General features: G+C 43.3%; 1 protein-coding gene across 1 annotated transcript in view; it reads right to left on the reverse strand.

Annotated features, from left to right (window-relative positions):
- Positions 1-24875, reverse strand: part of LOC112260169 (protein disulfide-isomerase TMX3-like) — a 36367-nt gene extending 11492 nt beyond the window's left edge. The window contains exons 1-9 of the mRNA XM_024435063.1: positions 24716-24875; positions 24453-24516; positions 24099-24141; positions 23700-23823; positions 10890-10935; positions 10693-10773; positions 8983-9082; positions 8745-8822; positions 8183-8249 (exon numbers count right to left, since the gene is read on the reverse strand). Of these exons, the coding sequence (XP_024290831.1) occupies positions 8183-8249; positions 8745-8822; positions 8983-9082; positions 10693-10773; positions 10890-10935; positions 23700-23823; positions 24099-24141; positions 24453-24516; positions 24716-24749 (637 nt within the window). The 5' untranslated portion in view covers positions 24750-24875. The remainder of the gene's footprint in view (positions 1-8182; positions 8250-8744; positions 8823-8982; positions 9083-10692; positions 10774-10889; positions 10936-23699; positions 23824-24098; positions 24142-24452; positions 24517-24715) is intronic.
- Between the last annotated feature and the right edge of the window lie 2318 nt (positions 24876-27193).

Consider the following 27193-nt stretch of genomic DNA (forward strand, 5'->3'; position numbering starts at 1 on the left):
AGATCACATCACGTCAGTGGATAGCTGGGTGTCCCCAGAATTTTGCTTGCGCAACAGTTTGGAGCAGCCATTGTGTCTCTCTCTCCAATTGACAAAGCTAAATTCCCGGTTGATATATTATCGATTATATATTGAAAAAACAACCTGAGGATTGATTATAAAAAACGTTTGACATGTTTCTGTGGACATTACGGATACTATTTGAAATTTCCGTCTGTGATGTCGTGACCGCTCGCGCCTGTGGATTTCTGAACATAATGCGCCAACCAAATGGAGGTATTTTGGATATAAAAATAATCTTTATGGAACAAAAGGAACATTTATTGTGTAACTGGGAGTCTCATGAGTGCAAACATCCGAAGATCATCAAAGATAAGTGATTTAATTTATTGCTTTTCTGACTTTCGTGACCAATCTACTTGGTGGCTAGCTGTTTGTAATATGTTGTCTACTGAGAGAGATGTTCTTACATAAACGCTTAGATAGCTTTCGCCGAAAAGCTTTATTGAAATCTGACACGCCAGGTGGATTAACAACAAGCAAAGCTGTGTTTTGCTATATTGCACTTGTGATTTCATGAAAAAATATATATTTTTAATTTGAATTTGGCGCGCTGCAACCCAGCTGATGTTGACATAAATGATCCCGCTAACGGGATGGGTGCATCAAGAAGTTTTTAACTCACTCGGCTTTGGGACCCTTGTGCAAATGGTGGTACACTGTACTGACTATGGTACAGCAGAGACTCCGAACTAGAGGTCGACCGATTAATCGGAATGGCCGATTAATTAGGGCCGTTTTCATAACAATCGGAAATCAGTATTTTTGGGCCCCGATTTTGCCAAAAAAATAAAATAATTTACACCTTTATTTAATCTTTATTTAACTAGGCAAGTCAGTTAAGAACACATTCTTATTTTCAATGACGGCCTAGGAACGAGGCAGAATGACAGATTTTTACCTTGTCAGCTCGGGGGATCAAATCTTGCAACCTTACAGTTAACTAGTCCAACGCTCTAACCACCTGCCTCATGAGGAGCCTGCCTGTTAATGCAGTAAGCCAAGGTAAGTTGCTAGCTAGCATTAAACTTATCTTGTAAAAAACAATCATTCAATGACTGTCGTTGCTCCAATGTGTACTTAACCATAAACATCAATGCCTTTCTTAAAATCAATACACAAGTACATTTTTAAACCTGCATATTTAGCTAAAAGAAATCCAGGTTAGCAGGCAATATTAACCAGGTGAAATTGTGTCACTTCTCTTGCGTTCATTGCACGCAGAGTCTGGGTATATGCAACAGTTTGGGCCGCCTGGCTCTTTGAGAACTTATTTGCCAGAAATGTACGTAATTATGACATGACATTGAAGGTTGTGCAATGTAACAGGAATATTTAGACTCATGGATGCCACCCGTTAGATAAAATACGGAACGGAATAAACGTTTTGTTTCCGAGGTGATAGTTTCTGGATTTGACCTGAGGCTCGTATTTCTGTGTGTTTATTATAGTTAAGTTTATGATTTGATATTTGATAGAGCAGTCTGACTGAGGGGTGGTTGGCAGCAGCAGGCTCGTAATAGTCAAAGGTATGTGGTTTAGAGAGAAATAGTCGACGCGTTATAATTCCTGTAATAACTTGCGGCTGAACTTGAAAGGGGTTCCTTCGTTATTTTACCGTTCATGTCTTCCATAGAGAATGTCTTGATCTACTTCATATAAGGTCTGTGTTTTGTGCAAACTTAAACTGCCTCGGCGTTTTGATACCCGTGTAAATCTCACTAGGATAAGGGTCAATATTTGCATGCTTCACAGTAGGTATGGTGTTCTTTGGATGCAACTCAGCATTCTTCGTCCTCCAAACACGACGAGTTGAGTTTTTACCAAAAAGTTCTATTTTGGTTTCATCTGACCATATGATATTCTCCCAATCTTCTTCTGGATCATCCAAATGCTCTCTAGCAAACTTCAGAAGGTCCTGGACATGTACTGGCTTAAGCAGGGGGACACGTCTGGCACTGCAGGATTTGAGTCCCTGGCGGCGTAGTGTGTTACTGATGGTAGGATTTGTTACTTTGGTCCCAGCTCTCTGCAGGTCATTCACTAGGTCCCCCCGTATGGTTCTGGGATTTTTGCTCACCGTTCTTGTGATCATTTTGACCCCACGGGGTGAGATCTTGCGTGGAGCCCCAGATCGAGGGAGATTATCAGTGGTCTTGTATGTCTTCCATTTTCTAATAATTGCTCCCACAGTTGATTTCTTCAAACCAAGCTGCTTACCTATTGCAGATTCAGTCTTCCCAGCCTGGTGCAGGTCTACAATTTTGTTTCTGGTGTCCTTTGACAGCTCTTTGGTCTTGGCCATAGTGGAGTTTGGAGTGTGAGTGTTTGAGGTTGTGGACAGGTGTCTTTTATACTGATAACAACTTCAAACAGGTGCCATTAATACAGGTAACGAGTGGAGGACAGAGAAGCCTCTTAAAGAAGAAGTTACAGTTACTGTGAGAGCCAGAAATCTTGCTTGTTTGTAGGTGACCAAATACTTATTTTCCACCATAATTTGCAAATAAATTCATAACAAATCCTACAATGTGATTTTCTGGATTTTTTTTCTCATTTTGTCTGTCATAGTTGAAGTGTACCTATGATGAAAATTACAGGCCTCTCTCATCTTTTTAAGTGGGAGAACTTGCACAATTGGTGGCTGACTAAATACTTTTTTGCCCCACTGTATATATATATACGTCGCCAAAAAATCGGCCGATTAATCGGCATTGGCTTTTTTTGTCCTCCAATAATCAGTATCGGTATCTGCGTTGAAAAATCATAATCGGTCTACCTCTACTCCAAACCCCATAAATCATGAGCGCACTGCTTACAAAACAGAGCTGAGAGCTCTCTGTGCAGAATCCGGCTGTTGCCACCCAACTAAATCCAGCAAAGTGGACTCATTTATCACCAGAACCTCCCAACAAAGCACACAATCCTTTGAAATAATTGCCCAACAAACAGAACACAACTGCAATGAAATGTGTTTCAGACATAATTATGCACCATAGTGGTATTTTTTCATTTTCTCACCGGAATAGACAACCAATGTCGTCATTGGTTGATTGAGCCTGCTGTCTGATATAAAAATGAATTGAGTCATGTTTTGTAGCAATTATTGTGGCCTTTGTGTTTCGCCAATTGCACGTTCACGCTAGCAGCGAGTAGATATGGTTGTCCTTGTTCAATCGAATGATTGGACTTTTCTCAACAATGTTCCTATTTGCCACGACATTGCAGGTTATCTAAGTGGACTCATTTTCCCTGGCTTTGTAAAGACTACTTCCTGACAGGAGCCCTACTTCCTTGTCCAATTTTGTTCCCACCCTCAAATGCAGGCTTTTTCAGTTTCTACAGGTTCATGGGAGCCACTCTGCACTCTATACGAGATTGCCAAATAATTACAATGGCTGCTTCTGATAATTCTTCTTTCCAAGAGCTGGTCGCTGAAAACGTTTTTGATGTTCTTTTACATAGGGACATACAGCCCGATTAATTTGAGCCAGAAAAAAACTGAAGATGAGTTGAGACAGTGAGAACAAGAATTGCGAGACCAGCAAGTAGCGATACTGTGACACGGTCAGACTCTGACTGGTGGTGCCTATGCGAATGTCGACAGAAGAGGAATGTCTGTGCCGCCACGAATTTGATCATGGACAATCGAAGTTTCGACGCACATGTGGATAGAGGGGTGCTGCTCCAGCATGTTTTTATGAACCTCCAAGATCAACTAGTGGTGGCAGCCTAGACCATCTGGACCAGGAGGGCAACTGACAAATGAGTACGGTGTTTTACGGTGTTTTGCTCTCGTTAGCTTGCTAGCAATTTATGCTCTCTTTTCACACAGTGTTGTTCAGTACAGAATAATTTTGTAATCGATTCAGCCATAACGGGCTTGCTGGTACTACTACAAGCCAAGCTAGCCAGCTTTGTTTGCTATACCCAACATGTACTGTAGCCTAATGATATAGCTAGCTAGATAAAGTTAGCTAGCTTTAGTGCATCTCATTAGGAGCACAACTGGATCAATATTTTTGTTGATGATGAGAAAGAGAAAAGGAATGACTTTGGCTTTATGATGCATATTAACTAATCGTGTGTGGTAGCTAGCTATCTAGCTAACGTACAGTACCAGTCAAAAGTCTGGACACACCTACTCATTCAAGGGTTTTTCTTTATTTTTACTATTTTCTACATTGTAGAATATGAAATAACACATATGGAATCATAAAGTAACCAAAAAAGTGTTTGACAAATAGCCACCCTTTGCCTTGACGACAGCTTTGCACACTCTTGGCATTCTCTCAACCAGCTTCACCTGGAATGCTTTTCCAGCAGTCCTGAAGGAGTTCCCACATTTGCTGAGCACTTGTTGGCTGCTTTTCCTTTACTCTGCAGTCCAACTCATCCCAAACCATCTCAAATAGGTTGAGGTCAGGTAATTGTGGAGGCCAGGTCATCTGATACAGCACCAGCACTCTCCTTCTTGGTCAAATAGCCCTTACACAGCATGGAGATGTGTTGGGTCATTGTCCTGTTCAAAAACAAATGATAGGTCCACTAAGCCCAAACCAGATGGGATGACATATTGCTGCAGAGTGTTTTGGTAGCCATGCTGGTTAAGTGTGTCTTGAATTCTAAATAAATCACTGACAGTGTCACCTACAAAGCACCCTCACACCTCATTTTCCGCGCTTCACGGTGAGAACTAGACATGCAGAGATCATCCGTTCACCTACTCTGCGTCTCAAAAAGACACAGCGGTTGGAAGCAAAAATCTCAAATTTGGACTCATCAGACCAAAGGACAGATTTCCACCGGTCTAATGTCCATTGCTCATGTTTCTTGGCCGAAGCAAGTCTCTTCTTATTATTGGTGTCCTTTAGTAGTGGTTTCTTTGCAAAAATTGGACCACAAAGGCCTGAACAGTCCATGTTGAGATGTGTGTTACTTGAACTCTGTGAAGCATTTATTTGGGCTGCAATTTCTGAGGCTGGTAACACTAATGTACTTATGCTCTGCAGCAGAGGTAACTCTGGGTCTTCCTTTCCTGTTGCGGTCCTCATGAGAGCCAGTTTCATCATAGCGCTTGATGTTTTTTTGCGACTGCACTTGAAATGTTCCAGTTCCAGATGGACTGACCTTCATGTCTTAAGGTAAGGATGGACTGGCATTTCTCTTTGCTTATTTGAGCTGTTCTTGCCATAATATGGATTTGGTCTTTTACCAAATAGGACTATCTTCTGTATACTACCCCTACCTTGTCACAACACAACTGATTGGCTAAAACACATTAAGAAGGAAAGAAATTCCACAAATTAACTTTTAAGAAGGCACACCAGTTAATTAAAAGGTTATTCCAGGCAACTACCTCATGAAGCTGGTTGAGAGAATGCCGAGAGTGTGCAAAACCTTCATCAAGGCAAAGGGTGGCTACTTGGAAGAATGTAAAATATCAAATATATTTTGTTTTGCTTAACACTTTTTTTGATTTCATAGTTTTGATGTCTTCTCGAATAGTAGATTCCATTCCATAAGTGTAATTTTGTAGTTTTGATGTCTTCACTATTATTCTACAATGTGGAAAATAGTAAAAATAGAGAAAACCACAGCTCGGGGCGGCAGATAGCCTTAGTGGTTAGAGCATTGGGCCAGTACCCGAAAGATTGCTTGATCGAATCCCCGAGCTGACAATTTAAAAATCTGTCGTTCTGCCCCTGAATAAGGCAGTTAACCCACTGTTCTTAGGCCGTCATTGTAGATAAGAATGTGTTCTTAACTGACTTACCAAGTTAAATAAAGGTTAAAACATTAATTATTTTTAAATGAGTTGCAGTGTCCAAACTTTTGATTGGTACTGTGTGTTTGTGAGATGTGTAATATTCTGCATTGTGCTTCTACAGTAGGAATACAGACAGTACACAACGATTGCCCAAGTCTAATAGGCTTTTTATCATTCTCTTACAGACAATACCGCATGGTGGCCTATAGATTATTTTTGGAGTTTGTTTTATGTGGGGAGAAGCTAAGCAGAGGACACCGAATCCCTTTGCCTGCATTTGTTGTTGGGGCCATTCGAGCAATTTATCCCTCACACGATGGACAGTATGTTGGATACATAGAAGTTGATGACTCAAGAGGAGATGTGAAAGATCCCATAACAACAATCTCACCTTGTATCAAAGTGTCTCCGAACACCTCACTGCACCCACCATATGTAAGTATTCCCTTTGAAGAACTGTAGTATTTATTATAGGTGTTAGTAGTATATTGTTCTGCTACTGTATATACAGTGCATTCGGTAAGTATTCATATCCCTTTTTTATGGACACGATTTGGAAAGGCACACACCTGTCTATATAAGGTCCCACAGTTGACAGTGCATGTCAGAGCAAAAACCAAGCCATGAGGTCGAAGGTATTGTCCATAGAGCTCCGAGACAAGATTGTGTTGAGGCACAGATCTGAGGAAGGGTACCAAAAATGTCTGCAGCATTGAAGGTCCCCAAGAACACATTGGCCTCCATCATTCCTAAATGGAATATGTTTGGAACCATCAAGACTCTTCCTCTTCCTTGGTCAAGATGGGACCAAGAACCCGATGGTCACTCTGACAAAGCTCTAGCGTTACTCTGTCGAGATGGGAGAACCTTCAAGAAGGAAAACCATCTCTGCAGCACTCCACCGATCAGGCCTTTATGGTAGAATGGCCAGATGGAAGCCACATCTCAGTAAAATGCACATGATAGCCCGCTTGGAGTTTGCCAAAAGGCACCTAAACGAGTCTCAGACCATGAGAAACAAGATTGTCTGGTCTGATGAAGCCAATATTGAACTTTGGCCTGAATTCCAAACGTCACGTCTGGAGGAAACCTGGCACCATCCCTAACGTGAAGCATAGTGGTGGCAGCAGCATCATGCTATGGGAATGTTTTTCAGTGGCAGGGACTGGTAGACTTGTCAGGATCGATGGAAAGATGAATGGAGCAAAGTACAGGGAGATCCTTGATGAAAACCTTCACCAGATTGCTCAGGATCTCAGACTGGGGCGAAGGCTCACCTTCCAACAGGACAACGACCCTAAGCACACCGCCAAGACAACGCAGGAGTGGCTTCAGGACAAGTCTCTGAATGTCCTTGAGTGGCCCAGCCAGAGCACAGACTTGAACCCGATTGAACATCTCTGGAGAGACCTGAAAATAGCTATGCAGCAAACCTCCCCATCCAACCTGACAGAGCTTGAGAGGATCTACCGAGAGAAACGGGAGAAACTCCCCAAATACAGGTGTGCCAAGCTTGTAGTGTCATACCCAAGAAGACTCGAGGCTGTAATCACTGCCAAAGCTGCTTCAAAAAAGTGCTGAGTACAGGGTCTGAATACTTCATTTAAAGCGGCAAGAAAAAGTATGTGAACCCTTTGGAAATACCTGGATTTCTACATAAATTGGTCCTAAAATTTAATCTGTAGATGTGATATTTAAGTGTTTTATTTGGAATTAATTTGCAAAAAATTCTAAACTTGTTTTTGCATTGTCATGATGAGGTATTGTGTGTTGATTGATGAGAGAAAAAAAAGCATTTCAATACATTTTAAAAGAAGGCTGTAATGTAACAAATTGTGGAAAAGGTCAAGGGGTCTGAATACCTTCCGAATGCACTGTATATCCCTAGCCCTTCCAACTCAATCGTCTCTCCACTTCTGATTGCACCAGATCCACCACTTCAAAGAACTCGCATCTCCACCCGAGTTCTCCTGCTTCGGGTGCCACCACTTCGGTCTCCATTGTGTGGCAATAGCAGGCATCAGCTGGGGCTACTGTGTTGTCAGGTGTTTTTTGATTGGCTCATACCAGGATTGAAGAAACCCGAAAGTATTTTCTGAGACATTTAGATTTTGATTGTGCTTGATGTTGTAAATGCGAACTGCTTCCTTACAGGAAGGAATTAACCACCAACATTCAACCTTGCGGTCGTGCATTGTTTATATCAATAATGCAATGGAAAAATGGTTTAATCTATTTTTCTTGCAACAACACATTCTTCTGCAGGGAGTGCTGCCGTTTTGCCATTTTACCACAGGGGGTGCTGCCGCACACATACTTCCTGCGGCTATGAATGCAACACTGGTCTCTTACCATCATAAAGGAAGTAAGTGCCATCCTTGAACACTGCCACAGCCGGGTATTCCTGGAGAGTAACTGCCTGAGAATGACCAGAAAAGAGAGAGAATACCTCAGTCACAAAATATGATTGGAGCTCAATGTCAAGGCCCCTGGAGGCAGCGGTTCAATCCCCCATACCACCGCTCACTTTCTGTGCTGTAACCTCCTGATTTATCTCCCCATCTCCTCCTAAACCTGCCAATAAAACATGTTTTAAAAACTCGTATATGTTTTTATAGATATACACTACCGTTCAAAAGTTTGGGGTCACTTAGAAATTCTTGTGTTTTTGAAAGAAAATTAAAATAACATCAAATTGATCAGAAATACAGTGTAGACATTGTTAATGTTGTAAATTACTATTGTAGCTGGAAACGGCTGATTTTTATGGAATATCTACATAGGTGTACAGAGGCCCATTATCAGCAACCATCACTCCTGTGTTCTAAAAATTGCTTTTCTTTCAAAAACAAGGACATTTCTGTGACCGGAAACTTTTGAACGGTAGTCTATATACACAATTTCTAAAACGTACCTTGGGTAAAATGTTCCTTGCAGCAGAGAAGAAGTAAGTATGCACAATCAGTTCCTTGGCCACAGATATGTACTTCTCCTTGGGGGACAAAAGGGAAAAGGAGGAAACCTCAGACAGGCTATGGCACAGATGCCGCAATAATCATTTGTTTATTGTGTCCCGTGTGATTGTGCATGCGTGCGTTCGTACGTGTGCCTGTGTGTGTGTGCTTGTGTTTAATGCGCGGGTGTACTCATACCTTCAAGTCGGACGGTCCACCAACGTATACAAAGAGAACATCATGTCTACTCATAACATTCTGAAATAACTGCTGACTTGGCAGTGCTCTCACCACAGGTCTAAAACAAAGGAGGGATGGGGAGAGAGATGGAGAGAGTGTATAAGGGACTGATGAAGGGAGTGAGAGACAGATGGGCAGAGATGGAGAGAGTACATCTTAAAGTAACTGTCCAATGAAAATCTTATTTTAAAGATCATAATCTGTCAATTTTTACCGAAATCATGTTTACACACTTTTTGCCAGATTTACAAACGATCAAGGGTAAGACCCCACTGTAAAAAGTGGGTCGGCACTGTCATTCATCTGAAGTGCTTTTACTGATTTGTGTACGCTCTGGTTAGTTTAACCTATTCTATTAAATTTGTCTGAAATCAAACAATGAATTTGAAAGATCAATATTTTTTTTAATTGAATGAAAGTTTCTAAATTGCTTTCAACACCTCATGCACATTCGCATTGCTTAGCGGTGAAGGCAGTGTAGCGGAGGTAGCCTATGAGGAGGCATGGCTTATTTGGGCCGTGGCTTTCAGTTTGTTCTTTTAAGCCACCCGTCAAGTTAATTGGTTCTGTTGTAATCACCATGCAGAGTTTGCTTGTACACTAACAGCCCGCCGTCTAATAATACTTGCATAAGGGCATGTGATACTTTAAATAAGTGGCTAAATGCTAATCCTGGATGTTGTGTATCGCATTCAACCAATCAGGTTACAGCAGTCTGTTTTTTCACCCTTAACCTAACGCAGCGCTGTATCACATTAGTGGAAACCAACACTGTTCTCAGGAGCGGTATGATGGTTTTGACTACCAGAAGTGACTTTTCGTAGCAGGTCAGGAGAATTTACACAGCAGGTTAGGAGAATTAACGTGGTAGATTAGGAGAATTAGGTTCAGATTAGGAAAAGGGTAAGGATAAGCTAAAATGCAAAAATGGTCTCCGACACGACTCGAATATATCTAGCTACAACCAGATCTGCCCTTAGAACATTCTTGGTTTCCACTAATACAATGCTGCTAATGCGGCAGGCATAAAAGAAATGCAACCCCTGGTCTGATAGTTTTAACCTGATTGGCTGAACGCAATACATAACATCCGAGATGAGCATTTAGCTACTCTAGCATGGTGGTGGAAAATTGTGTTTCATAAGGAAAGAATGTATACTTTATCCGTTTTTTTCCCGCCTTCTCGTCAATAAATAAAGTTAAGGAGGATGTTAAAGCCTATTGCAGCCTGAATGGAGAATATTTTAGGTACAAACCGGTCCACAAGGGATACTAATGTTTTTCTGGCTGCATACAATGCGTTTGGCCGGTAAGAGTTCACATCTCAATATCGCCATCTGACGGCCTTTGGGCTGGTGAAAGTGTAAACAAAGACCATTTCTTGGTGAAGCTACCTTTGTTATTCTAATATTTGTTTCACCCTCAAAATAATAGGGGCAAAATTTGGACATGCTTAGTAAATCTGGCCCTTACTGGTCATGCATACTCTGTTAAAGCTCCACTCCTTCATTTGAAAAACAATAAAGCAGCCAGCCACTTGGTTTGCCATAAAGTTGAGGGATAGGGCTGGAGAAATGTAACCAAATATCACAAAGTGGGCCTTTAGAAGTAAAATACAAGCTTTTTACAGACCATGAGCAACAACTAAACTGCCATCCTCAGTCTTACCCAGATACTCTGTCTGCAAACTCCATTATGCCATCCTTGGTTCTAGGACCTCTGTAGTTGTATTTCAAGTCATCCTTCAACCTATCCAACAGAGAATAGTAAGTTAGAATAACAAGAGCTGGGTTATGTGTTCAGTAGGGCAAATCTCAGGTCCATGTACCAACAATGAAAATACAGCTAAAATGTTCACAACTCACAACTTTATAGCAGGATAGCCTCCAACTCGAAACTCTTTTGCAAAATCTGAAACACAAATGTCAATAACTTGTTATGGCTGAGGGCAGTAATTGAGTAGCTTGGATGAATAAGGTGCCCAGAGTAAACTGTCTGCTACTCAGGCCCAGTTGCTAATATATGCATATTATTAGTAGATTTGGATAGAAAACACTCTGAAGTTTCTAAAACTGATCGAATGATGTCTGTGAGTATAACAGAACTCATATGGCAGGCAAAAACCAGGCAAAAAAAATGCTTCTACTGTAAAGGAGGGGGGAATGGAAGCTGAATGAGTCAGAGGTCTGCCAGAGTGCCATGAGCTGGTCACTCGCGTTCACGTGAGAGTTAGCTTGCATTCCATTGTAATTCTACAGACAAAGGAATTTTCTGGTTGGAACATTATTGAAGATTTATGTTAAAAATATCCTAAAGATTGATTATATACTTCGTTTGACATGTTTCTACGGACTGTAACGGACCTTTTTGACTTTTCTTCTGGCCTGTGCGTCATGAATTTGGATTACTGGTGTCACGCCCTGGTCAAAGTATTTTGTGTTTATCTTTATGTATTTGGTCAGGCCAGGGTGTGGCATGGGGTTTTTGTAATTGTGGTGTGTTTGTCTTGGGGTTTTGGTGGTGGTATTGGGATTGTAGCTTAGTGGGTTGTCTAGCAAGGTCTATGGCTGTCTGGAGTGGTTCTCAATCAGAGGCAGGTGCTTATCGTTGTCTCTGATTGGGAACCATATTTAGGCAGCCATATTCTTTGAGTTTGTCGTGGGTGATTGTCCTTAGTGTCCTATGTGTACTCTCTGTTAGTTTGCACCAGATAGGCTGTTTCGGTTTCGTTTATTGTTTTGTGTAGTGTTCGTGTTTTCTTTGTTGTATTAAACATGGATCGCAATCGACACGCTGCAGTTTGGTCCGACTCTCCTTCATCACCACTAGAAAACCGTTACAGAATCACCCACCACCAACGGACCAAGCGGCGTGTCAACAGGCAGGAGCAGCCGAAAAGGAGATGCTCAACAAGGATCTCTGGTCATGGGAGGAGATCTTCGACGGGAGAGGACCCTGGGCTAAACCAGGGGAGTGTAGCCGCCCAAAGGAGCAACAGGAGAAGAGGCAACAGAGGCAGCAGCAGCAGGAGCAGCAGCAGCTACAGTGGGAGAGGTTGCACCACCTGGAGATATGGACATGGGAGGAGGAATTGGACGGTAAAGGACCCTGGAATGAGCCTGAGATTATTGTCGCCCCAAAGCCGAGCTGGAGGCAGCAAAAGCAGAGAGGCGGCATAATGAGGAGCTAGCACGGCAGAGCGGATGGAAGCCCGAGAGTCAGCCCCAAAATTTCTTGGGGGGCTCACAGGGAGTATGGCTATGCCAGGTAGGAGACCTGCGCAAACTCCCTGTGCTTACCGGGGGCTGGAGAGACCGGGCAGGCACCGTGTTATGCTGTGGAGCGCACGGTGTCTCCAGTGCGGGTGCACAGCCCGGTTCGGTATATTCCAGCTCCTCGTATCGGCCGGGCTAGAGTGGGCATCGAGCCAGGTAAGGTTGGGCAGGCTCGGTGCTCAAGAGCTCCAGTGCGCCTGCACGGTCCGGTCTATCCAGTACCACCTCCACACCCCAGCCCTCCGGTAGCAGCTCCCCGCACCAGGCTTCCTGTGCGTGTCCTCGATCCAGTACCACCAGTTCCAGCACCACGCACCAGGCCTTCAGTGTGCCTCGCCTGTTCAGCGCAGCCAGCGCTTTTCTCCTCTCCTGCGCTGCTGGAGTCTCCCGCCTGTTTAGCGCAGCCAGAGCCTTTCTCCTCTACAGCGCTGCCGGAGCCTCCCGCCTGTTCAGCGCAGCCAGAGCCTTCCTCCTCTACAGCGCTGCCGGAGCCTCCCGCCTGTTTAGCGCAGCCAGAGCTTTTCTCCTCTCCTGCGCTGCCGGAGTCTCCCGCCTATCTAGCGCTGTTAGAGCTTTCCTCATCTCCAGCGCTGCCGGAGTCTCCCGCCTGTTTAGCGCAGCCAGAGCCTTCCTCCGACACAGCGCTGCAGGAGTCTCCCGCCTGTTCAGCGCAGCCAGAGCTGTCAGTCTACATGAAGCAGCCCGAGCTGCCAGTCTGCATGAAGCAGCCAGAGCTGTCAGTCTGCATGGAGCAGTCAGAGCTGTCAGTCTGCATGGAGCAGCCAGAGCTGTCAGTCTACATGAAGCAGCCCGAGCTGCCAGTCTGCATAAAGCAGCCAGTCTACATGGAGCAGCCAGAGCTGTCAGTCTGCATGGAGCAGCCAGAGCTGTCAGTCTGCATGGAGCAGCCAGAGCTGTCAGTCCGCATGGAGCAGCCAGAACTGTCAGTCTACATGAAGCAGCCCGAGCTGCCAGTCTACATGAAGCAGCCAGTCTACATGGAGCAGCCAGAGCTGCCAGTCTGCATGAAGCAGCCAGAGCTGTCAGTCTGCATGGAGCAGTCAGAGCTGTCAGTCTGCATGGAGCAGCCAGAGCTGTCAGTCTACATGAAGCAGCCCGAGCTGCCAGTCTGCATGAAGCAGTCAGTCTACATGGAGCAGCCAGAGCTGTCAGTCCGCATGGAGCAGCCAGAGCTGCCAGTCTGCATGAAGCAGCCAGAGCTGTCAGTCTGCATGGAGCAGTCAGAGCTGTCAGTCTGCATGGAGCAGCCAGAGCTGTCAGTCTACATGAAGCAGCCCGAGCTGCCAGTCTGCATGAAGCAGTCAGTCTACATGGCAGCCAGAGCTGTCAGTCCGCATGGAGCAGCCAGAGCTGTCAGTCTACATGAAGCAGCCCGAGCTGCCAGTCTGCATGGAGCTGCCAGTCTGCATGGAGCTGCCAGTCTGCATGGAGCTGCCAGTCTGCAAGGAGCTGCCAGTCTGCACGGAGCTGTCAGTCTGTAAGGAGCTGCCAGTCTGCAAGGAGCTGCCAGTCAGCACGGAGCCGCCAGAGCGGTCAGTCTGTAAGAAGCCGCCAGAGCTGTCAGCCTATATGGAGCAGCTAGTGCCGCCAGTCTGCCCAGCGCCGCCAGTGCCCCCAGTCTGCCCAGCGCCGCCAGTGCCCCCAGTCTGCCCAGCGTCGCCAGTCTGCCCAGCGCCGTCAGTCTGCCCAGCATCGCCAGTCTGCCCAGCATCGCCAGTCTGCCCAGCATCGCCAGTCTGCCCAGCACCGCCAGTCTGCCCAGCGTCGTCAGTCTGCCCAGCATTGTCAGTCTGCCCAGCGTCGCCAGTCTGCCCAGCGCCGCCAGTCTGCCCAGCACCGCCAGTCTGCCCAGCGTCGTCAGTCTGCCCAGCGTCGTCAGTCTGCCCAGCGTCGTCAGTCTGCCCAGCGCCGCCAGTCTGCCCAGCGCCGCCAGTCTGCCCAGCGCCGCCAGATCTGCCAGTCAGCCAGACTCTTCCAGATCTGCCAGTCAACCAGACTCTTCCAGATCTGCCAGTCAACCAGACTCTTCCAGATCTGCCAGTCAACCAGACTCTTCCAGATCTGCCAGTCAACCAGACTCTTCCAGATCTGCCAGTCAACCAGACTCTTCCAGATCTGCCAGTCAGCCAGGATCTGCCAGTCAGCCAGGATCTGCCAGTCAGCCAGGATCTGCTGAAACCACCAGCCAGCCAGGAGCTGGTAGATCTATCTACCTGCCTGAGCTTCCTCTCACTCCTGAGCTTCTTCTCACTCCTGAGCTTCCTCTCACTCCTGAGCTTCCTCTCACTCCTGAGCTTCCTCTCACTCCTGAGCTTCCTCTCACTCCTGAGCTTTCTCTCACTCCTGTGCTTTCTCTCACTCCTGAGCTTTCTCTCACTCCTGAGCTTTCTCTCACTCCCGAGCTTCCCCTCAGTCCCGAGCTGCCTCGGTCCCGAGCTGTCCTTCAGTCCCGATCTGCTCCTCAGTCCAGTGGGGTTCTGGGTGAGGACTACTAGGCCATGGTCGGCGGCGAGGGTGGACTATCCAGGGACGAAGGGAGAGGGGACTAAGACATTAAAGGAGTGGGGTCCACGTCCCGCGCCGGAGCCGCCACCATGGACAGACGCCCACCCGGACCCTCCCTATTGTTTTGAGGTGCATTCGGGAGTCCGCACCTTAGGGGGGGGGTTCTGTCACGCTCTGGTCAAAGTATTTTGTGTTTATCTTTATGTATTTGGTCAGGCCAGGGTGTGGCATGGGGTTTTTGTAATTGTGGTGTGTTTGTCTTGGGGTTTTGGTGGTGGTATTGGGATTGTAGCTTAGTGGGTTGTCTAGCAAGGTCTATGGCTGTCTGGAGTGGTTCTCAATCAGAGGCAGGTGCTTATCGTTGTCTCTGATTGGGAACCATATTTAGGCAGCCATATTCTTTGAGTTTGTCGTGGGTGATTGTCCTTAGTGTCCTATGTGTACTCTCTGTTAGTTTGCACCAGATAGGCTGTTTCGGTTTCGTTTATTGTTTTGTGTAGTGTTCGTGTTTTCTTTGTTGTATTAAACATGGATCGCAATCGACACGCTGCAGTTTGGTCCGACTCTCCTTCATCACCACTAGAAAACCGTTACAACTGGGCTAAACGTTCGAACAAAAAGGAGGTATTTGGACATAAATTATGGACTTTATCGAACAAATCAAACATTTATTGTGGATCTGGGATTCCTGGGAGTGCATTCTGATGATGATCATCAAAGGTAAGTGAATATTTATAATGTCATTTCTGACTTCTGTTGACTCCACAACATGGCGGATATCTGTATGGCTTGATCTGATTATTGCATGGTAGTTCCACAACATCTGGTGATTTTGCAGAGAACCACATCAATTTACAGAAATACTCATAATAAACATTGAATGTAATCATGTTGATATCCTCTATTATAATATCACATACACTCCCTGTATTAATTTTAATCTGTATTAATTTGGACAGTGAAGCTAAAATGTTTTATTTGTCTTTATACTCCAGGATTTTGGATTTGAGATTAAATGTTTTATTTTAGGGTATTTTCATACATACAGCGCCTTATTTCAGACATACAGCGCCTTATTCCACATTTTGTTGTGTTACAGCCTGAATTCAAAATGGAAAAAACTGATTTTTTTTTCTCACCCATCTACACACAATACCCAATAATGACAAGGTGAACACATGTTGTTTTTTTTTGCGCAAACTTATTGAAATAAAATAAATATCTCATTTACAGAAGTAGTCAATAGTTTGAAGAAACACCTTTGGCAGTGATTACAGATGTAAGTCTCTTAGAGCTGTCCACACCTGGATTGTGCAACATTTGCCCATTATTCTTTTCAAAATTCTTTAAGCTCTGTCAAACTGGTTGTTGATAATTGCTAGACAACCATTTTCAGGTTTCGCCATAGATTATAAAGTAGATTTAAGTCACAGCTGTAACTTGATTACTTGGCCATTTTGCCTGTGCTTAGCTCCATTACGTTTAATTTCTATCCTGGAAAAACAGCCCTTAATGATTACAAGCATACCCATAACATGATGCAGCCACCACTATGTTTGAAAATATGGAGAGTGGTACTTAGTAATGTGTTGCATTGGATTTGCACTAAACAGAACACATTATATTCAGGCCAAAAAATGTAATTGCTTTGCCACATTTTTTGCAGTATTACTTTAGTGCTTTTATTCTGTACAGGCTTCCTTCTTCTTCTATGTTAGTATTGTGGAGTAACTACAATGTTGTTGATCCGTCCTCAGTTTTCTCCTATCACAGCCAATAAACTCTCTAAATGTTCTAAAGTCACTATTGGCCTCATGATGAAATCATTCCTCTCAGGCAAATGAGTTAGGAAGGACGTCTGTATCTTTGTAGTGATTGGGTGTATTGCTACACCATCCAAAGTGTAATTAATAACTTCACCAAGCTCAAAGGGATATTTGATGTATGCTTCATTTTTTTTTTACAATCAACCAATAGGTGCCCAACTTTGCGAGTCATTGGAAAACCTCCTTGGTATTTGTGGTTGAATCTGTGTTTGAAATTCACTGCTCGACTAAGGGACTTTACAGATGTATGTATGGGGTATAGAGATGAGGTATTAGAAAATGTTAAACACTATGATTGCACACAGAGTTAGTCCATGCAACTTATTATGTGACTTGTTAAGCAAAGTTTTATTCCTGAACGTATTTACGCTTGTCATAACAAAGGAGTTGAATACTTATTGACTGAAGATATTTCAGATTTTAATTTTTTATTGATTCATAACATTTACATTATGGTGTATAGTGTGTAGGCCAGTGACTGAAAAAAAAATCTAAATTTAATTCATTTTAAATTCAGGCTCTAACACAACAAAATGTGGAAAATATGTGAATACTTTCTGAAGGAACTATATCTGTTTTACTGTTTAGAAATTTAAAAGACTTGATGTATCTAGCCCCCATTTGAATCTGTTATAGGTATTTGGACATATTCACTTATTTTATTGATTTATTTCACCTTTATTTAACCAGGTAGACTAGTTGAGAACAAGTTCTCATTTACAACTGAGACCTGGACAAGATAAAGCAAAGCAGTGTGACACAAACAACAACACAGAGTTACACATAGAATAAACAAACATACAGTCAACAGTCACAATAGAAAAAGTCTATATACAGTGTGTGCAAATGAGGTAAGGCAATCAATAGGCAATGAATAGGCAAAATAATAGTGGCAAAATAATTAGTGGCAAAATAATTACAATATAGCAATTAAACACTGGAGTGATAGATATGCAGAAAATAAATGTGCAAATCAAATCAAATCCAATTGTATCAAATCAAATCAAATGTTATTTGTCACATACACATAATTAGCAGATGTTAATGCGAGTGTAGCGAAATGCTTGTGCTTCTAGTTCCGACAATGCAGTAATAACCAACAAGTAATCTAGCTAACAATTCCAAAACTACTGTCTTATACACACAAGTGTAAGGGGATAAAGAATATGTACATAAAGATATATGAATGAGTGATGGTACAGAGCGGCATAGGCAAGATACAGTAGATGGTATTGAGTGCAGTATATACATATGAGATGAGTATGTAAACAAAGTGGCATAGTTAAAGTGGCTAGTGATACATGTATTACATAAAGATGCAGTAGATGATATAGAGTACAGTGTATACATATACATATGAGATGAATAATGGGTATGTACACATTATATTAGGTAGCATTGTTTAAAGTGGCTAGTGATATATTTTACATCATTTCCCATCAATTCCCATTATTAAAGTGGCTGGAGTTGAGTCAGTGTGTTGGCAGCAGCCACTCAATGTTAGTGGTGGCTGTTTAACAGTCTGATGGCCTTGAGATAGAAGCTGTTTTTCAGTCTCTCGGTCCCAGCTTTGATGCACCTGTGTACTGACCTCGCCTTCTGGATGATAGCGGGGTGAACAGGCAGTGGCTCGGGTGGTTGTTGTCCTTGATGATCTTTATGGCCTTCCTGTGACATCGGGTGGTGTAGGTGTCCTGGAGGGCAGGTAGTTTGCCCCCGGTGATGCGTTGTGCAGACCTCACCACCCTCTGGAGAGCCTTATGGTTGTGGGCGGAGCAGTTGCCGTACCAGGCGGTGATACAGCCCGCCAGGATGCTCTCGATTGTGCATCTGTAGAAGTTTGTGAGTGCTTTTGGTGACAAACCGAATTTCTTCAGCCTCCTGAGGTTGAAGAGGCGCTGCTGCGCCTTCTTCACGATGCTGTCTGTGGGGGTGGACCAATTCAGTTTGTCTGTGATGTGTACGCCGAGGAACTTAAAACTTACTACCCTCTCCACTACTGTTCCATCAATGTGGATAGGGGGGTGTTCCCTCTGCTGTTTCCTGAAGTCCACAATCATCTCCTTAGTTTTGTTGACGTTGAGTGTGAGGTTATTTTCCTGACACCACACTCCGAGGGCCCTCACCTCCTCCCTGTAGGCCGTCTCGTCATTGTTGGTAATCAAGCCTACCACTGTTGTGTCGTCCGCAAACTTGATGATTGAGTTGGAGGCGTGCGTGGCCACGCAGTCGTAGGTGAACAGGGAGTACAGGAGAGGGCTCAGAACGCACCCTTGTGGGGCCCCAGTGTTGAGGATCAGCGGGGTGGAAATGTTGTTGCCTACCCTCACCACCTGGGGGCGGCCCGTCAGGAAGTCCAGTACCCAGTTGCACAGGGCGGGGTCGAGACCCAGGGTCTCGAGCTTGATGACGAGCTTGGAGGGCACTATGGTGTTAAATGCCAAGCTGTAGTCGATGAACAGCATTCTCACATAGGTATTCCTCTTGTCCAGATTAGTTAGGGCAGTGTGCAGTGTGGTTGAGATTGCATCGTCTGTGGACCTATTTGGGCGGTAAGCAAATTGGAGTGGGTCTAGGGTGTCAGGTAGGGTGGAGGTGATATGGTCCTTGACTAGTCTCTCAAAGCACTTCATGATGACGGAAGTGAGTGCTACGGGGGCGGTAGTCGTTTAGCTCAGTTACCTTAGCTTTCTTGGGAACAGGAACAATGGTGGCCCTCTTGAAGCATGTGGGAACAACAGACTGGTATAGGGATTGATTGAATATGTCCGTAAACACACCAGCCAGCTGGTCTGCGCATGCTCTGAGGGCGTGGCTGGGGATGCCGTCTGGGCCTGCAGCCTTGCGAGGGTTGACACGTTTAAATGTTTTCCTCACGTCGGCTGCATTGAAGGAGAGTCCGCATGTTTTAGTTGCGGGCCGTGTCAGTGGCACTGTATTGTCCTCAAAGCGGGCAAAATAGTTATTTAGTCTGCCTGGGAGCAAGACATCCTGGTCCGTGATGGGACTGGTTTTCTTTTTGTAATCCATGATTGACTGTAGACCCTGCCACATACCTCTTGTGTCTGAGCCGTTGAATTGAGATTCTACTTTGTCTCTATACTGACGCTTAGCTTGTTTGATTGCCTTGCGGAGGGAATAGTTACACTGTTTGTATTCGGTCATGTTTCCGGTCACCTTGCCCTGATTAAAAGCAGTGGTTCAGGCTTTCAATTTCACGCGAATGCTGCCATCAATCCACGGTTTCTGGTTTGGGAATGTTTTAATCGTTGCTATGGGAACGACATCTTCAACGCACGTTCTAATGAACTCGCTCACCGAATCAGCGTATTCGTCAATGTTGTTGTCTGACGCAATACGAAACATCTCCCAGTCCACGTGATGGAAGCAATCTTGGAGTGTGGAATCAGATTGATCGGACCAGCGTTGAACAGACCTCAGCGCGGGAGCTTCTTGTTTTAGTTTCTGTCTGTAGGCAGGGATCAACAAAATGGAGTCGTGGTCAGCTTTTCCGAAAGGAGGGCGGGGCAGGGCCTTATATGCGTCGCGGAAGTTGGAATAGCAGTGATCCAAGGTTTTTCCAGCCCTGGTTGCGCAATCAATATGCTGATAAAATTTAGGGAGTCTTGTTAAAATCCCCAGCTACAATGAATGCAGCCTCCGGATAAATGGATTCCAGTTTGCAAAGAGTCAAATAAAGTTCGTTCAGAGCCATCGATGTGTCTGCTTGGGGGAGTATATACGGCTGTGATTATAATCGAAGAGAATTCCCTTGGTAGATAATGCGGTCGACATTTGATTGTGAGGAATTCTAAATCAGGTGAACAGAAGGACTTGAGTACCTGTATGTTGTTATGATCACACCACGTCACGTTAACCATGAAGCATATGCCCCCGCCCCTCTTCTTACCAGAAAGATGTTTGTTTCTGTCTGCGCGATGCGTGGAGAAACCAGTTGGCTGCACCAACTCCGATAGCGTCTCTCCAGTGAGCCATGTTTCCGTGAAGCAAAGAACATCACAGTCTCTGATGTCCCTCTGGAATGCTACCCTTGCTCATCAACCTTGTTGTCAAGAGACTGGACATTGGCGAGAAGAATGCTAGGGAGTGGTGCACGATGTGCCCGTCTCCGGAGTCTGACCAGAATACCGCTCCGTTTCCCCCTTTTACGAAGTCGTTTTTTTGGGTCGCCGGCTGGGATCCATTCCGTTGTCCTTGGTGAAAGGCAGAACACAGGATCCGCTTCGCAAAAGTCATATTCTTGGTCGTACTGATGGTGAGTTGACGCTGCTCTTATGTTCAGTAGTTCTTCTCGACTGTATGTAATGAAACCTAAGATGACCTGGGGTACCAATGTAAGAAATAACACGTAAAAAAAAAAACTGCATAGTTTCCTAGGAACGAGAAGCGAGGCGGCCATCTCTGTCGGCGCCGGAAGTATTGACATACCCTCGTAAAATAAGTTCATTAGAGTTACCAGGATAAGTTCATTAGAGTTACCAGCCTCAGAAATTGCAGCCCAAATATATGCTTCATAGAGTTCAAGTAACAGATACACCAGCATGGCTACCACAGCATTCTGCAGCGATACGCCATCCCATCTGCTTTGCGCTTAGTGGGATTATAATTCATTTTTCAACAAGACAATGACCCAAAACACACCTCCATGCTGTGTAAGGGCTATTTGACCAAGAAGGAGAGTGATGGTGCTGCATCAGATGACCTGGCCTCCACAATCACGTTTGACAGTGATGAGGGGTGGTCGTTTGACCGCAGACCCAATTGAGATGGTTTGGGATGAGTTGGACCGCAGAGTGAAGAAAACGCAGCTAACAAGTGCTCAGCATATGTGAGAACTCCTTCAAGACTGTTGGAAAAGCATTCCTGATGAAGCTGGTTGAGATAATGCCAAGAATGTGCAAAGCTGTCATCTAGGCAAAGGGTGGCTACTTTGAAGAATATAAAATATATTTTGATTTGTTTAACACTTTAGTAAAAATAAATAAAAACCCTCTTCACGACTGTCTTGGTGTGTTTGGACCATGATAGTTTGTTGGTGATGTGGGAACTATCGACCCGCTCCACTACAGCTCCTTCATTGTTAATGGGGACCTGTTCAGCCCTCCTTTTCCGGTAGTCTACGATCAGGTCCTTTGTCTTGCTCACATTGAGGGAGAGGTTGTTGTCCTGGCACCACACTGCCAGGTCTCTGAACTCCTTCCTATAGGCGGTCTCATCGTTGTCTGTGATCAGGCCTACCACTGTTTTGTTGTCAGAAAAAATAAAGATGGTGTTGGACTCGTGCTTGGCCATGCAGTTGTGTGTGAACAGGGAGTACAGGAGGGGACTAAGCACGCACCCCTGAGGGCCCCCAGGGTTGAGGATCAGCATGGCAGATGTGATGTTGCCTACTCTTAGCACCTGGGGCGGCCCGCCAGGAAGTAAAGGATCCAGTTGCAGAGGGAGATGTTTCGTAAAATCATTAATTGTGTCAATTTGTGCGGTAAATAATGCAATTGACTTCAATGGCTAAATTCTCAGAACGGGGGGAAGAAAATGTCTTCCTGAAATGACCTGGAAATACTTCAAATGAATATTGAAAGGAGTGTATGTAAATATTAATGACCTATTCATCTTCATGAAGCCATTGTTATAGTAAAGTTATGGTTTTATATGACTAAATATCTCAAACATTTTGACATAGTTCAGTACATGTACAAGGTAAGATAAATCTAATGTAATGGCTGACAGGTTTAGGCCAACATGGTGGACAGAGAGATCATTCTTCAAGATGTAATCCTGCTACTTAAAAAAATCTTCACAATGAGAGAGAGAGAGTAGCTAACCAGTTAACCTACTCCACTCCCTCATACAGGAGCAGATAATAGGGGATTTGAAGGTTTAACAAAGCCGAACAGCACTGAAAATGCTCACTACACTGTTAGCCCATCTGGTTTGCATGGCTTACCATCTGTTGCACAAAACACACTTACATACACACAAACATGCACACAGTTGGAAGGGCTTTTAAAGCTTCACTAAGCCTATTAGTGTGAACAGACTGACCTAATCCTGGCTCTGTGGGCCTAAATATGACAGGGCACTGTGACTGGTTGCCTTATTGCACAATTTGGTAAACCCTTCATCTATGATGAACATAAGAAAACTATTTCAGAGACCATTTATATAATGGATGGATCAAGTGGCAATAAGTGACAACGATATAGGATAGTGGTTATTAAGAGAATATTCGGTCAATAGCAGTTGACAAGTCTGTATTTCAGCATAGCAATAACTACAAAATACATGCAAAATGTATTATACAGATTATTATATTATTACAAGATGTTTTGTAAATATGCAGATATTCTGTCACTATTGTATATTGACCAACCAGCAGATGTCAGTGCTGCCTGAGAGTGATTTAAAACCTTCCTTGGTTTGGTTTTGGTTTGGGATGCATTTTGCTCCAGTAACTTTTCAGCAACTAAGAAACTATTTGGATCAATTCACACTTTCTATCCCAGGCCTTATGATCTAAACAGTAAAAGCAGGAGTACTTGTTGTAGTATGATGAACTACAGTACCCATAATGCCCTGTATCAGATATCCAATTTTATCTTTAAAAAGATGTTCCTGAAGCTATGACAATGGTGTCCTGTCTCCTTACCAATACATGGTGTCACAGTGGGATCCGAACAGAGAGACCGTACCAAAATATCTGTATTTTCTTAAAGCAGGCTCTGAGAAGGCATTAATTGAAGAAAACGAAATACTAATGGCTAATTAGGTGTTAGATATTCCTCTATTTTTCAACACAGTTTTCCTGTTTTATCCTCTTCCTCTTCTCCAGTATCTTTCTCATCAGCACAATACTTATTCCGCCAGGCAGTCAGTTTTGTATTATGTTAGTCACCTTATATTGCTGTAATATTTTTATTTATTTTTTACTGTTTTTTAACTGTTTTTTTTTACTGTTTGTTCTGCCATATGTCTTGTCTTTTTGTTCTGTCTTAACTTAATGTGCAAATCAGATAATTCGACTCACTGGTGTGGGCTGTGGCGTCGACCTTGCCCACGTTGACTGGAGACCCCATACTTTTCAGCTCAGCCCCGATTTCATACCACACTGGGTCCAGCTGCTTGCAATAGGTACACCAGGGAGCGTAGAACTGACACCAAACATGTGGGGCACAATCACCACAATTTAAAATGCATTTATATTTCTGCTCTCAAATAAAACCATTTTCAACTAAAAAAACATGACACAGACAACATACATGATAAAAAAAACGCATCAAAGCTATGTGTGCACGCGTATTTCAATGTCATTCGTGCGTATTTTAATGTCCCCTCTTGCATTCTCTTGATGTTGCCCTAAAGTATACAATGCTTTTTCACATATTATTAGGGGTTTTCTTGTGTATACAATTGCATCCATACTTACTTGTATAAGCCATATCTCATCAGGCATTCGTGTGTCTTTAAACCTGCAAATTAGTAAGAGAAATCAACAACCATTGGTAAATCTATACAGTGAAAATGCATTTTATGATAAACTTTTCACAATCCTTTCTAGGTACGGGTATGTAGCCTTAACATTTTTAAGGACCATGGACAGAGGATGACCTGTGTGCCTTGTAAAGTGGTGTGGGTAACAGCAATCTACTTTCATATTTCGTTATTTGGCGGATTTTTTATTGTTATGGAATTCACAGACCAAAACGTATAGTCTGCCATTTCAGCATTATTATCAAAGCAATAACTACAAACATCTTTCTAATTAATAGAAATAACTTACGTGTCATCGAGCTCTTCAACGAAGGCTGAAACCGTAGCTATACTCAACAAAAACGTCAAAGAAACTAGAGGCATACAGGGTAAATATTACAATAAGGACACAACTGACACAAACCAACTGGAACAAATTAAAACAGGCTATTATTGCTCGTTAAGAACATTAAGCTATTAACTGGACCATCATGATAAATTCGAGTAACCTACAAAATACACGGTCGCCTAATCAACATCGCAAGTTTGTATTGACATTAATTAGTAGCCTACCTGTACACAAGACGACAAACTTTTTATTTTCCATAATTTTCACGCAATGATTTATCCAATAAATAATCAATCAGCGATTTCACTAGTGAAGCACTGATCCGGTTCGGTTTCTCCGCTGCCGTTTGTCTGCTGCGCATAGATTGTTGAGCAACAAGGCCACAAATCCTGGAACAGTCTGTCAAAGTAAAAGCCCCCTTTAAAATGGAACGTTCTTGGATGGTCAACCTGGTCTCATAGCCTTTCGTATTGTTCTGTACATAAATCCGTTGCATTATTTTACTACGATATTAATGGTATTCATTTGTGTATGTCTATCACCCATATCGTATGATCTGTTACAAATCAGAATTCATATTATATGTTACGAATTTGCATAACGTATGTTGTGAATTTTGTAAATGTACTATATATTACAGATTTGCAAAACGTATGATATGTTACGAATTATAGCTAGGTGGCAGCTAGCTAATGTTAGCTAGGCTAGGTGTTAAGGTTTAGGAGTTAGGTTAAATAATTAGGTTAGGGGAAATGTTGGCTAAAAGGGTTAAGGTTAGGCGACAGGTTAGCTAACATGCTAAGTAGTCGCAAATGTAGTAAGTAGTTGAAAAGGTGCTAATTAGCTAAAATAGTCTGTGATGTGATTCAACCTTGCAACTTTTGGTTGCTAAACATTCGCATCAAGTAACCATCTGTCTTATGTAACCATACCACCCTTAACATATCATACTAATTTGAGTGTCTCAGGTGTACATTTATTAAGTTACGTCTAGTCTATGAGACCAGGCTGGAATGGGTGATCTCTCTCGGATGTAGGCCTGTTTGAAAGACCGTGTATTGGATTTGACATTGCATGGACTGCAATGTAATTTTTCGCTACACCTGTAAACATATTTATTGGTGGGTCCGCAAATGTTAAAGCTTACAGAGTGGCTTTAAATTATTTCTAGGACTTTTAATAATATGACATAAGTGGCAGCAATAAACTAAGTGTTACACAATCTTGCCACCCTTCATTTGGAGATGTGTTAAATGGTTAATCAAAAACTTCATCCTACCTTGATTCAAACAGAGTAGTGAAAGAATACAAATAATGTGGTTCACTCTTTATTCAAAATGTAAGTCTAGTAATTTATTTGAAATATCTATCAGCAAACTATCATCAAAATAAAAATAGGCCTATAAATACATTGTGAAAAAAATTGCAAACAATAACAGAAATGTTAAAGAAATATCCATATAGAAAAACATTGTGTAGCAATCTAATAAAGAGATTATGACAATTTTCACAATACAATTACAGGGAATAATAGGAAACGTAGGCTTTTAGCGTTTTTGTTTTTGTCGTTGCCTGTTTTGCATGTTATTTTGGCATTAATACGTGTCACATATCAGTTTGCAAACAATGTAAAAAATAAATAATTGAGTTAATAAAGCTGCATACAAATATGGTCTCTTTTTTTGCTTTCTTGAGTAAGGCAGCTCCAAAATGCAGGTGTTTCAGCCTAGCTCAGTGCTTTCTGTGGTGGTGGGGCAGCCAGCAGAAAATACGGAGCATAGGAGTTGGTCATGTTCTCTAGTTTCACAGTGATTGGCTCAGTGTTCTGTCACTCATGGGGACACTACAAGCAAAATCTACAGGGAGAGCTCGGAAAGTCAAGCCATAGAGTTACATTAGAAGTGCCCATCCAAGAAGGCTCAAGGTCATTGGCCACAGAATGACATCAAATCACATTATATCTACCGTAGCTTTGATTGGCATGATCATGTCAACATCATACTTTCAAAATCTTAGCTAGAAAGCTAGACAAGCAGTCATCATCATGAATCAAGTTGACAATCTACTGGCAAATCCTTTTCTATCCTTGTCATATGAAGAGAAATTATAGATAAAATGTATCGGTGCTCATCGGCCATTGGACATAAACATTACACAAACAGTTGGAAATCCAAAATTCAAAAATGAGTGGTTTGGAAGGAAGTGGCTAACTGCAAGCGTTCCAAAGCAATCACTAGCCTGCTATTCAGTGGAGAGGATGTGTGGTCCAAGTCTGGGTTTAAGGGTCTCTTTTCCAAGCTTAAAAGGATAAACACTCAAATGCTTGCACCATGGGTCAGAAAATGTTGAATACATTGCCCATGCTGTCAATCCAGCATGACTTCTGCCGTGTTCAAAACAACTGGATACTCGGAACTGGGAAATCTCAGACCTCAGTGAGTTCAAGACAACTGGGGACTTGGAACAAAATGAGCTCTGACTAGGAAAATACGTTTTGAACGGTAATCCAAATCGGAATTCCAAGTCAGGAACTCGGGTCTCTTTCTAGAGCTCCGACCTGAAGATCACTAGCGTCATGACTCAACCTTGTTTTTTTGTTGTCTTGAAAGCAACATACATCCAGAGAATGCCAGACTTTGATGACAAAGTTTGCTGACAAAATTTACCCACAAGAAGTATCGCAGCGCCAACAAGGTGAGTCC

The sequence above is a fragment of the Oncorhynchus tshawytscha genome, linkage group LG10, assembly GCF_018296145.1.
Source record: "Oncorhynchus tshawytscha isolate Ot180627B linkage group LG10, Otsh_v2.0, whole genome shotgun sequence".
NCBI lineage: Eukaryota > Metazoa > Chordata > Actinopteri > Salmoniformes > Salmonidae > Oncorhynchus > Oncorhynchus tshawytscha.